The sequence below is a fragment of the Meles meles genome, chromosome 2 (assembly GCF_922984935.1).
Source record: "Meles meles chromosome 2, mMelMel3.1 paternal haplotype, whole genome shotgun sequence".
Lineage (NCBI taxonomy): Eukaryota > Metazoa > Chordata > Mammalia > Carnivora > Mustelidae > Meles > Meles meles.
In genome coordinates this window covers 186,058,991-186,072,089 of record NC_060067.1, presented here as the reverse complement: position 1 = coordinate 186,072,089, position 13,099 = coordinate 186,058,991, and the positions used below count along the sequence as shown (strand labels likewise).

At 35.5% G+C, this 13,099-nt stretch overlaps 1 protein-coding gene across 15 annotated transcripts in view; it reads left to right on the top strand.

The window, feature by feature from the left end:
- The window catches only part of PCM1 (pericentriolar material 1), an 86,768-nt gene that overhangs the window by 24,952 nt on the left and 48,717 nt on the right, over positions 1 to 13,099 (top strand). For 9 of the 15 annotated variants that reach the window (XM_045988819.1, XM_045988810.1, XM_045988889.1 and 6 more), the window contains 10 exons: positions 1,093 to 1,202; positions 2,750 to 2,966; positions 5,729 to 5,930; positions 6,894 to 7,067; positions 7,583 to 7,740; positions 7,854 to 8,092; positions 9,630 to 9,784; positions 9,933 to 10,062; positions 11,192 to 11,332; positions 11,838 to 12,028. In XM_045988819.1, coding sequence (XP_045844775.1) covers positions 1,093 to 1,202; positions 2,750 to 2,966; positions 5,729 to 5,930; positions 6,894 to 7,067; positions 7,583 to 7,740; positions 7,854 to 8,092; positions 9,630 to 9,784; positions 9,933 to 10,062; positions 11,192 to 11,332; positions 11,838 to 12,028 — 1,717 coding nt within the window. The remainder of the gene's footprint in view (positions 1 to 1,092; positions 1,203 to 2,749; positions 2,967 to 5,728; positions 5,931 to 6,893; positions 7,068 to 7,582; positions 7,741 to 7,853; positions 8,093 to 9,629; positions 9,785 to 9,932; positions 10,063 to 11,191; positions 11,333 to 11,837; positions 12,029 to 13,099) is intronic. The other 6 variants (XM_045988828.1, XM_045988859.1, XM_045988919.1 and 3 more) reach the window with 1 other exon arrangement.

The following is a 13,099-nucleotide window of genomic DNA, read 5'->3' as shown; positions in this document are numbered from 1 at the left end:
CTGTAATTTCTTTTCAAAATGGAGTTTGCACTGATACTTGGGATTCTGTTTAGCCCTGAAATTCTAATTTCTCTTTGAAAAAGGTAGTATTTTCCTTTAAAACAGAAGCAGTTTATAGCTAGTGTCTCTTTTAGAGCTGGAAAGAATAAGCATGGGGTGGTTGGATAGTAGAGCAGTAACCTGTTGTCAGAATTACCTTCAGAATACTGCCTCAGGAATAGTGCCATAGGAAGATAAAAGCAATGGTCTTGTAGTATGCTTTTATCACAGGCAACTACTTTAGTAAATAATCTATTCTACTGACAGCGTCGGCAAGCTGTGGCCAGCTGGATTTGGCCCACTGTGTAAAATAAAGTTTTATGGAACATATCCATGCCTGTTTGTTAATGTATCATTTGTGGTTGCTTTTTTCCTGCAATGGCAGAGTTGAGTGGTTGATGTAAAAACTATTTCCACAAAGCCTGACTAATGTACTCTCTGAATCTTTATAAACAATTTGCCAATCCCTATATTAGAGCACTGATTCTACTGGGGGAAGGTAGGGATTGAGACCTGTCAGTATCACTGTGCTTTTTCAGATTAACCACTTTCCCTGCCACTCCCCCAACCCAACCTGATAGACCTGTTCTCTCCCTGTTCCATTGAGTCATTCTTCTTCTTCTTTTTTTTTTTTTTTTAAAGATTTTATTTATTTATTTGACAGAGATCACAAGTAGGCAGAGAGGCCCAATGTGGGGCTCGATCCCAGGACTCTGGGATCATGACCTGAGCCGAAGGCAGAGGCTTAACCCACTGAGCCACCCAGGCACCCCTGAGTCATTATTCTTAATTGGAGTGTAGCAGTGTCCCCCCTCAAATGATGGGACAGAAAAAGATGAATCACTGTACTAGAGTTTTCTGTCCCTTTGTTTTCAGGTTAGTTAGAAATTTCTATTAAAATGATTGCTTGGGAGGTAAATCTGAGGGTTAACTAGTTTTAAATTATGTTAGGTAAGATTTTTTTTAACCCCCAAGTTTATTTTTAGCTTCTCAGAAATTGAAAGGTGTATTGATTTGTTTGTTTTAATGAATAGTTATTAATTTTCTTTCCAGTTGTAACAGAAACTACAGGTAGCCTATCTGGAGTTAGTATCACCTCTGAACTAAATGAAGAATTGAATGATTTAATTCAGCGTTTTCATAATCAGCTTCGTGATTCTCAGGTAATTTAATTTTTTTAGTATAGTTGAGTTTAAAATCATATTAATTAAGCCAGTTGTTTCCAAACTTATTGTAGCATAAATATCACCTGGCATTTTGTTTAATAAAAAGGGGGGGGGTTAGTTTTCTGATCATTGGGATCCCCTCATTCCCAAAGTATGTATGATGCATACATCATACATGTATGATTATGCTACTCGTAGTCTGGGGACTATTCTTGGAGAAACACTTAATTAGAGAAAAATCTGCGTTGAATGCAGTGATAATTGAAACTTTCTCCTTGTATGCTAGTAGATAGTATGCTCTTTTTTCCTCTCAAAGATTCTTTATGGTCATAACCTCTAAAGCTTAAGTTATATTTGAATTTGTGTCCTTAAGTAGTTTACTGACAATTTTGGAGAAAGTTCATAAGTTTAATTTCAGAGTTATTAAGTATTACAATTTGATAACTTTTGTAAGTAATGATTTAAATGCAAAATTTCAGTCTATGGGCCTTGAATAAGAAAGGGTGAAATACTAATCTCTTCACTGGAAATTAGTATGAAAAGTTAATGTCTTCTCTCTGCGGACCAGGTAAAAATAAATGAATATGGTCTACCACGTTGTAGAATTACTTAGCAATATCTAGCAATTTTTTGTGGTGACCCAGCAAATGTTCCATCTCAGAGAAATTCTTTATATGTTCACAAGGAGATATATATAAGAATTTTTGTGGCAGGTTTGGTCAGTAGCAAAAATTTAGAAGCAATCTAAATGTCCATAAACAGGAAAATGGATTAATAAACTATGATACATGCATAGAGTGAAATCTTACAGTAAGAGTAAATGAACCAGAGTTATAAGAAATGAAAAACACGAGTTTAAGAAGGATACCACTTGGTTGATGTTTAAAAATTCATGAAGGATGTATATCTTACGTAGGTACAATAATAATGGAAACATACATGATGGTAGACACCTAATTCCAGATTGTGTTTATCTCTGGAGAGAGTAATGAGATTGGGGGTTGGTATGTATAGAGCTTTAGTTATATCTGTAGTGTTATATTTCTCTTAAAAAAAAAAAAAAAGGAATTGATGCAAATGTGGCAGAATGTTAAGGTTTAAGCTCAGTGGTGTTTATTCATTTTATGATTTCCTGAGCCGTAGTGGATTTTTGAAAAATAGAGAACCATAGGAAAGAAGTGTTAGGGAAAACTGATTAAGAAGTTAATGATGATGATTCTAAAAAGATGGCAAGAGAGATAATGATATTTTTGAAAGTTTATATAAGGTATGACATTTTTAGCCCTTAATTTAGATCCAGATAGTAATTCAATCCAGTGAATTCTAGACCACTGTGTAGTAATGTGTATCCATAAAACCATATAGATGTTACAATGGTACATCAGGAAATAGGTAGTTTGGGAATTGGGACGGCAAATGCTTACCCACCAGCACAACGTAGGCAAATATTTATTGCTTTTTATAAGGAATATTTATGTGTTTTTAAAATGAGAATCAAATCTTTCATTGCCTTGGTCGTCTTCTTTTTTTTTATTTTAAATTAGCCTCCAACTGTTCCAGACAATAGAAGACAAGCAGAAAGTCTTTCATTAACTAGGGAGGTTTCTCAGAGCCGGAATCCTTCAGTTTCAGAACACTTACCTGATGAGAAAGTACAGCTTTTTAGCAAAATGAGAGTATTACAGGAAAAGAAACAAAAAATGGACAAACTGCTTGGAGAACTTCATACACTTCGAGATCAACATCTGAACAATTCATCATGTAAGTAAAGCCGGCTCAGCAATATTAGATAGGGGACACATGAGTATATGTGCTGGCATGCAATAGTTAATTTAACTTCGTAAATATCTGGTGAATGAATGAACTCATAGTCCCTCAAGAAAATTACAATATTTGAGGGGAAATAGGACTTACATGGGGAAAGTTTTTAAATAACAAGGCAATATATGTTGATAACCAAATAGATGGGAGATCTGTAATTCAGTAAAGGGAAAGAATAAACTTGGGACTCGAAAAATTGGTTAGATTTTAATTCAGGGGAAAGAAAAAGAGAAGGTAAACTTAGATACTTCAACACACATTACTGGATTTTTTTTAGCATGTTCAGATTTTCCCTTAAAAGGAAAACTAATCCAAATTTGTACTTTGATTTAAGAAAAACTATCAAACAGGGATGCCTGGGTGGCTCAGTGGGTTAAAGCCTCTGCCTTCAGCTCAGGTCATGATCCCAGGGTCCTGGGATCGAGTCCTGCATTGGGCTTTCTGCTCAGCGGGGAACCTGCTCCCCCTGCCCCCGCCTGCTTCTCTGCCTACTTGTGATCTCTCTCTGTCAAATAAATAAATCAAATCTTTAAAAAAAAAGAAAAACTATCAGATTTAGAAAGTATTTATTTAAAAAAAGACATGAAAGACATATAGTACATATGGCTTAGTGCAAAAAATTTGTAACTTATACCGTTTATAACTTGTAGACTATATAAACTGAAAAGTTTATAACTTTTTTGAAATAAATTGTCATTTTAGGAGGAATAGGAAAAGCATAGTCATACTAGTTACACTTTAGGAACCACCTTTTCTCAGCATAGATGTTTTATGGCTTCTGTCTGATTGAGATCCAGTTACTGGTCCTCATTTGCTGTCTTCACACCTTCTCAAGCCTTGTCCTTGCCTCTTGTAGTAGGAGCTCTAGCATGGAAAACTGATCAGTAAGGTCAACCCCAGCTGGTCATAATTTTTCAACATCCCAGGTGTTGTCTTATTAAAAAAAGACAAGGGAGGGGCGCCTGGGTGGCTCAGTGGTTAAGCCTCTGCCTTCAGCTCGGGTCATGGTCTCAGGGTCCTGGGATTGAGCCCCACATTGGGCTCTCTGCTCGGCAGGGAGCCTGCTTCTCCCTCTCTCTCTGCCTGCCTCTCTGCCTACTTGTGATCTCTCTCTCTCTGTCAAATAAATAAAAATAAATTCTAAAAAAAAAAAAAAAAAAAAAAAAAAGACAAGGGATAGAAAAAGCATCTCTGGAGTCCCTGTTCCTTATTCTTTACCCATCTCTTTTTCTCTGCTGTTCCCCCCACAATAAACCTTAATATTTCCTACTGAAACATTCTCCTTTCTTTTCCCAAGACCTCTGTTAGTCTTTCTAGAGTGTAATCTAGTCCCGATGCTTTTTTTTTTTTTTTTTAAGATTTTATTTACTTATTAGAAAGCGAGTGAGAGCGCAATCGGGGGAAGAGGAAGGAGGAGAAGCAGGCCACCCACTGAGCAGGGAGCCCAATGCGGGGCTCGATCCCAGGACCCTGGTGTCATGACCTGAGTTGAAGGCAAACGCTTAACCAGCTGAGCCACCCAGATGCTCCCCCCACCATGCTTATTTTACTTAGATGGACACAGCTAAGAAAAACTTAAAATTCGAGAGTTGTACTGACCCATGGTCAGTTTTATATACATGATAAAGTAGCACTCTGCCTACTGATGACTCTAAGAAAAGATTTTTTTTCATACTGGGAAATAGTGTGAAAGCAGCGGCAAAAGGTAGAACAGTCAAGGAATAGAGCAGAGAGACTGCTGGAAACCAGTTGTAGCAATTCATAATGTGAACAACAAATAATGAGGTTGTCCCTGTGAGAAAGAGATAAATGACAGTAGTTTTAAAGTGATGGAGATGGAGAAGTGCAAAGATTCTTAATCTTCATTCATTGCCCTTGAAGGCATAAGGTATCTTTGTCTGATCCATGTGGACAGAAAAGTAGTTAACATACAGTTTAAGACTATAGAAGATAAGCCATCATCTAATTAGAAAATTTTATTGTTGAGTTATATTTCATGGTATGAACGTACTACAGTCATTTTAAATTTGTTTTATATCTTTTGGAACAAGGAAAATTCCATCTGGGAGGCCAGATAAAATTACTCTGAGCTGTGGATTTGAAACACTCTTTGGGGCTTAATCCCCTATGGTTGTAAAGCATTGTTGATGGTGTACTGAACATCATATATATTCGCCCTGAGTTTTTGTTGTGTTTTGTTTTTTGTTTTTGTTTTTTAAAGATTTTATTTATTTATTTGACAGAGCACAAGCAGGGGGAGCAGCAGGCAGGGGGAGAAGGAGAAGCAGACTCCCCAGTGAGCAGGGAGACCGTTGTGGGGCTTAATCACAGGATCCTGGGATCATGACATGAGTTAGCAAAGTTAGCGACTTAACCAACCAAGCCACCCAGGTGCCCCACATTTTGCCGTTTAACTTAACCTAGAATTGGGTTTATCAGAGAAGTGGTTACTTTTTAAGATAGAATATAATAGTTCTTGTCAATTTCAGCCTTATTTTTCCTTATTTTTTTCTTTCTGTTTTAAGTCCGTTTGTTGAATAAGCAGCCTGGCTATTGGATACTTAAGTTTCTGAAATTTAAAGCTGCAGAATTTAAGATGTTACTGATTTTTACTTTTTATTTTTATGTAAGCAAACTGAGTAAGTGTTGTTTGAGGCCATATTTGTTTATTTATAGTAGCTGGTCTTTGTTTTGTTTTGTAGTTGTGCCTTCTTCATCCTCTCCACAGAGAACTGTGGATCAGAGAAGTACACCTTCAGCTCCCTCTGCACCTTTAGGCTTAGCACCAGTTGTCAATGGAGAATCCAATAGCTTCACGTCATCTGTTCCTTATCCTGCTGCTTCTCTAGTTTCTCAGAATGAGAGTGAAAATGAAGGACATCTGAATCCAACTGAAAAACTCCAGTAAAATATTTTTACAAACATTGCTTACATAGAATAGAATTGAATAATGGGGATAAATTACAGGTTTTTTTCTTTGTTGAAAATTCTGGAAAAACAGAATTTACGTAATATAAATATTCTTTATCATATCATGTAACATATCATACCGTATTCTTCTAAGAATATGTGTATGAGAAGTGTATGTGTAGAAGAAGTATATGTGTGTTCTATCTGCATTCTTTGAGTTGTCCAACAGAAATGTGACATTATAATACAGGTAACTTTTGTAAGCTAATTCATTCTTATTTTCCAGCTAAAGGATTAGAAATAGCTGGGATTGCATTAGAAGATTTTTCTATTCAAATGATTCTAAATTCAGAGCCCAGGCCCTAGAGTCACAAAGCCCGGAAACTGTATCTAACAAGGCTGTGTGACCATGGACAAATAACTTATTCTCACTTTACCTCTGTTTCTTCATCTGCAAAATAGGGATAATGATATACCTGTTCATAAAGGTATTTTACAGATTAAAAAACATTGGCATAATTTCTGGCACTTAATAGAAACTGAACAAACTTAATGTTTTGGGTAAATGTATTATACACTTTATAGATCTCTATGTGTTACAGATTAGGAACCTTCTGTAAATGCCTAATAATGTCTGCATCACTGATTTGCCTGAGAGGTAGTATTTAAGTTGAATATTTAGTGCTTCACTATTAAGAAACCAAGCTGGCTTCAAATGAGCACTTGAAACTTTTTTTTTCTTAATACTTTTTGTCCGTAGTAGGAAGGATACAAGAAAATTGGGTGATGAGATATTGAGTAAGCTATTCTTGAAATTGAATTCATTGCTTTATAGTCACACCCCCTGGATATTGCATTAGGTCTGAATTTTGTCTTTGCTGGCTGCTTTTATATGGAAATACTGCATGCTTTATTTTGCTGAAATGAATATTGTATATACATCTTTTTGTTTATCAGGAAGTTAAATGAAGTTCGAAAGAGATTGAATGAACTAAGAGAATTAGTCCATTATTATGAACAAACATCAGATATGATGACAGATGCTGTTAATGAAAACACAAAAGATGAAGAAACTGAAGAGTCAGATTATGATTCTGAACATGAAAACTCTGAACCTGTTACTAACATTCGGTAAGAACTTGAAGTTTGTTTTTCTAACATGTTCCTCCTAATTGAATGCTTCTATTATGGAGCAGGAAAACCTCAATAGAATGCTCACTTTTTATTGAAGCATTTCTCCCATAAGTCTGCTTAAGTCTACTATTTTGGCCAGTGTAAACGTAAGTTGGCTTGTAAAGAAAAACAAACGGAGAAGCACTGAGTACAGTAGTTCAGTAAATTTGCTCTTTGTTAGATCAAATGCAAGTAAATCATAAGAAGTATCTAACTTAACATTTTCCTGCCTCTTTGTTTTTAGATATAACTTGGATTTTTTGGATGTTTTCCTTAAATTTCCAAATAGCAGAAGTTTTTGAAAATCAAGAGTCAATTGTTCACAGTAGGAACTTTAAATAGAGAAATAGCCGGTGATGTTCATAGTTTGGAATTATTTTATCAGCTGTTCTAAAAACTTTGATTTTAGTTTTAATTTTTAGGTTTTGTTTTGTTTTACTTTAAATAACTTCAGGCTTTTTTCTTTCTTTTAGAAATCCACAAGTAGCTGCAACTTGGAACGAAGTAAATAGTAATTCTAATGCACAGTGTGTTTCTAATAATAGAGAGGGGAGATCAGTTAATTCTAATTGTGAAATTAACAACAGATCTACTGCCAACATAAGGGCTCTGAACATGCCTCCATCTTTAGGTATGATTGAGTATTGATGGATAATTTTGCCATATTGTTTTTTTGAAATGGATTTTCTTTCATTAGTATTCTTCTTAAATTTATTAAATTACTGATTTCATACATGCTTTTAGCAGATTGTCACTATAATAGAGAAGGAGAACAGGGGATTCATGGTGCACAAGGTGAAGATGATGAGGAAGAAGAGGATGAAGCAGAAGATGAGGGAGTCAGTGGGGCTTCATTAACTAGTCATAGGAGCAGTCTGGTTGATGAGGCTCCAGAAGATGCTGAATTTGAACAGAAGATCAATAGACTTATGGCTGCAAAACAGAAACTGAGACAGTTACAAGATCTTGTTGCTATGGTACAGGTAAATATTGCTTGATTTTTTTCAAAAGACTGTTAAAACAGTAATTCTTGAGTCACTTTCTTTTAGTGTTATCGTTGGTATTCACTTGTTCAGGTACCTTCTCACTGCTTTCTGAAACATAAGGCAGATTTGTTTTGCATTTTTTTTCTTGTACTTTAATTTTTCCACTTTTTATTATGTGAAAAGTCTTCAGAATGCAGCTTCTCTATTCTTGAATCCCAACTCAGTTTCTTTTCTATCTTCTTATCCTTTATAGGAATGAATTAGGCCAGTTTTTAAATGAATAAGAATACCAAATAACACCCATCTACCAACTTAAAATTGCCTACCCAGTTTTGTAATTGAGTCAGCTCTAACTTTTTAAGGTTTTATTAGAATGATATTGCCAAAAGTTAAAATTTCATTTGCGGTTCTCAGAGAAAGCATGAGTAAATATAAAGTTATATAGAGTTAAATGTTTTTTAAAAAATGCAGCAGTTCATTCCAACAACCTTCCCTCCTCCCACCTTAGTAAGTGCATTGATTTTTAACAGAAGGTGTGGACCTATCTTTAGGAAGCTGAGAACTTTGTTGTTTTTCCAGTAGTCATTACAGATGTAAGATACTCTCATTTGTTTTTGTATTATGAGCCATTGGCACTGGTTTGGCAAACTAAAGACCAAAGTGAAAGAATAGAAAATCATAAGCAAGTGACAGTGGACTGGACGTCAATTATTTGAAATCATTAAGATAAAAGTTACAGTTTAAGGGACACCTGGGTGGCTCAGTTAGTTAAGCATCTGACTCGGTTTCGGCTCAGGTTGTGATCTCAGGGTTGTGAGATCAAGCTCTGTGTTGGGCTCTGCTTGGTGCAGAGTCTGCCTGAGATTCTTTCCCTCTCCCTCCACTCTTCCCCCACTCATGTGTTTTCTTTCTCTCTCTTTCAAATAAATAAAATATTTTTAAAAAGTTAAATTCTAAGAAAAATTATCTAGTGTCAAGGGTTCCCATATCTGATGGTATGTTTTTAATCTTTTTTGTATTCTCTAGGAAGCTATTCTTTGATAGCTCAGTGTCTGGTCAAGATAAGAAAAGGCAACTTAATGCTAGTCATTAGTGGGTAATTGGCAGCTCGGATTATAAATGTACTTTTTTGTTGTTTTAGCACTTCATTTTATGTCATTGGTAGGGGATGCACTTTAGTATTCTCTAAAAATCATGTACTTAATGTACTACTTTAATTTTTATGTTATGGGGGCACCTGGGTGGCTCAGTGGGTTAAAGCCTCTGCCTTCGGCTCAGGTCATGATCTCAGGGTCCTGGGATCGAGCCCCGCATCGGGCTCTCTGCTCAGTGGGGAGCCTGCTTCCTCCTCTCTCTCTGCCTGCCTCTCTGACTACTTGTGCTCTCTCTCTCTCTGTCAAATAAATAAATTAAAAAAAAAAAACTGTACATAATTTTTACGTTATGTAAATTTTATTGAACAGTGGTATTTAAGGTATGAATTGGATAATGTCTTTAGATTTCAAGATTATTTTAATTTAATGATGCTTTTTAGGATGATGATGCAGCAGATCACGGAGTTATCTCTACCAATACTTCAAATTTGGATGATTTCTACCCAGCAGAAGAAGACAACAAACAAAATGCAAATAACACTAGAGGAAATGCCAATAAAACACAGAAAGATGCCGGAATAAATGAGAAGGCACGGTATGTTAAACTCATGGGCTTCATTAAATAAAAATTTAGTGCTTATTATAGAGAAGGTACTTATTTGACTAGGTTCTGTATTAGGTCATGCTTAATGCTATCATCAGATTGATTGGAATCTGTAAATGTAATGTCAATTTAATTATAGAGAGAAATTTTATGAGGCTAAACTACAGCAGCAACAGAGAGAACTCAGACAATTGCAGGAAGAAAGAAAGAAACTGATTGAGATTCAAGAGAAAATTCAAGCATTGCAGAAGGCATGTCCTGACTTACAGGTAACTAGGAACGTTCCTTCTTTACATTTATATGAAAAAAGATGTTTAAAATGTAATGTCATTGGAAAGTACCCTTGCCTTTTCTAGTACTGAGGTGACACATTTATATCAGTATTATGATTAATAAAACTAATGAACTAATGAAAGGGGTTAGGGATGTGAGTTTATACTATGAAAGACAGCACATAGGATTTGACTCTGATTACTTCTATTTTTCACTTGTTGGGCTACTTTAGATTCAGAACATGAGTATTTGTAACTATTAAAATATTCTGATTCAGGGGCTCCTGGGTGGCTCAGTGGGTTAGGGCCTCTGCCTTTAGCTTGGGTCATGATCCCGGGGTCCTGGGATCAAGCCCAGTGTCGGGATCTCTGCTCAGCCACCCCCCCCACCTGCCTCTCTACCTACTTGTGATCTGTCAAATAAATTTTTAAAAAAACTTAAAATACTCTGATTTCAGCTTTGTATTTCCATCTTTTATTGGCCTAAAATTACATAATAAAGCTCTTAAACCATCATGAATTACCTAAAGAAATGAATTAAAATATTTGTAGTTTGCTTATTAAGTAGTACTCTTTGAGACTGAACAAAGAATGAGTAATATTTGAACATTTCAGGTAATCAGGAGTAGGAGTATAGTTAATACAGGAAGTGAACACCAATTCTTTTTGAGATTTTTCTTAAAATGTTTGGTTACCTTTATTCCTCAGGTTTTGTTTTCAAAGAAAGGGAAACACATCCATGATAATTCTCTGTAACATTTTTTTGTTGTCCTAGACTTCCAGCCTTTTCCATTTTATCTAATCCTTTTCCCTTCTCCCTAGTCTAATGTCCAGAGGAATAGATACAAGAGTTGGGTTTGAGTATATGAAATTGTCCACTATAGCATTTTATCCCTCTTGTCTCTGTTGTTCCTGAGGCTTGGCTGCTACTCATCCACTTCACCCTGTATTTTCATCTTTGTTTTCTTAAATCAGGCTTTCTTTGGATCATGATGGCAATTGAGGTCTGATAATAACTAATTCAATATGGTACTAGAGCTCCAGAGAAATGGTAAAATAACTGCTTTTATGAAATTAACGTAATTGCTTTAATTCCTCATAATGGTTTTTACTAATACTTTTTTAGCTGTCAGCCACTAGTGCGGGTAATTGTCCCACAAAAAAATATATCCCAGCTGTTACTTCAACCCCAACTGTTAATGGAAATGAAACCAGTACAAGAAAATCTGGTTTTGAGCCTGAAGATTCTTCAGTAGTAGATAATGAGGTATTGTATGTTGTACTTGTTGTTCCGAGTCTTATGTCACGTCTTAAAGAAGGAAAACTGAATACCTGTGAAACATATTTTTAAATGCAGCATGTTTTGTGCTTTTTAGCTGGGAGGAAATAATTTTTTCAAAAAAGTTATTAAGTTGGGATCTTTTCAAAATAATTTCAAAATTACTAGCAAATATTTGGCAGAATTGTATTTAAGGAATAATTGCAGCGAACAGTAATCATTTCAGTTAGCAAGATCTGTTCTTTGGCCTTTTGTTTATATGTGATTTGTAGAAAACATTATATCTTTAAATAGTCGATGAAGTGCATTTGGCCACTACTTTCGTGAAAAATTCATGCCTAATTTTTTCTTACTGAGAAAATACTGTTTTAAGCATAGAATATCTTCGTGTAACAAGAGTAGAGTGAGAATAGAAGTCTTTGTATTTTATTCTTTAAGGCTAAAACAAATCCGTATATTTTTACTAACTCAACTCTGACATTTAAAATGATAGCTGTGGTCAGAAATGCGAAGACATGAGATGTTAAGGGAAGAGCTACGACAGAGGCGAAAGCAGCTTGAGGCGCTCATGGCGGAACATCAGAGGAGGCAAGGTCTAGCTGAAACTACATCTCCTATGGCCGTGTCATTGAGAAGTGATGGATCTGAGAACCTATGTACACCTCAGCAGAGTAGAACAGAAAAGTAAGAGAGTTTTTTAAATCTTTTTTTTTTTTTTTTTTTTTTTTAACATCACCTACCAAAGGCATGTAGGGTGGGCAGCTTCATTTCCCCTCTCAGCTCAAATCTGCTCTTTCACTGAGGCTGCTGTTCAGGCATCACCTTTGTGGTTCAATTTAACTAAATCCAGCTATTTTCTCTTCTGACTTCTCAAGGTACTTGATCAGATGGTGATACAGATTTTCTTTGAGTGTATAAGCCTTATGTTCTTAGTTAAGTTTTATAAAACAGTTACTTTGTAGTGCTTCCCTATCAGGCCAAAAATAACATTTTTACTTAAATGAGGAATCTCATATTTGTAAATTCTCTAAGGATTAGGAAATTCACTTTTGGGGTGCCTGGTTAGCTCAGTTGATAAAGCATCCAACTCTTGATTTCAGCTAAGGTAGTGATCTCAGGGTTGTAAAATTGAGCCCCGCATTGGGCTTCACACTGAGCATGGAGCCTGCCTAAGATTTTCTCTGTCCCTCTCCCTTTGCTCTTCCCACCCCCACACCTTCCTTGCATGTTTGTGCTCTCTCAAAAATAAAAAAATTAAAAAAAATTAAAAGATAAAGTAATTGCTTTAAAACATCGTTTTTAGGATTTACATTTTGAAATTTCTGTTTTTAGAATATTTCCAAAAAATTGGCCATCTGTAAGGTTGGTTAATTGTCTGTATGGGAGTTTTCAGAGCTAACATCTTGAAATTCAGATTTATTGTGACTTTACCTTTTGATATCCTCAGATGGCATTCCTGGAGCATTGCACCATACTTCTGTTCCTCATAGAAGAACTTGTTCTGTTTTGAAGTCCCAGATGTATTTTATTTATCAAATTATATCTGTAGTATTTTTTTTCTGTTTGGAGTACCACACATCTGAGTTTTGGAAAAGTTCTTTGGATATTTTTCGTAATAAGCATCTAGGTTTGGGAACCATGGCTCTAGAATTATGCTTTCCAATGTGGCAGCCATTATATATTACCTGCCTGTACGTACTTAAATAAAATTAATAACTCATTTTCTCAGTCACACCAGCCACATTCTAAGTGCTC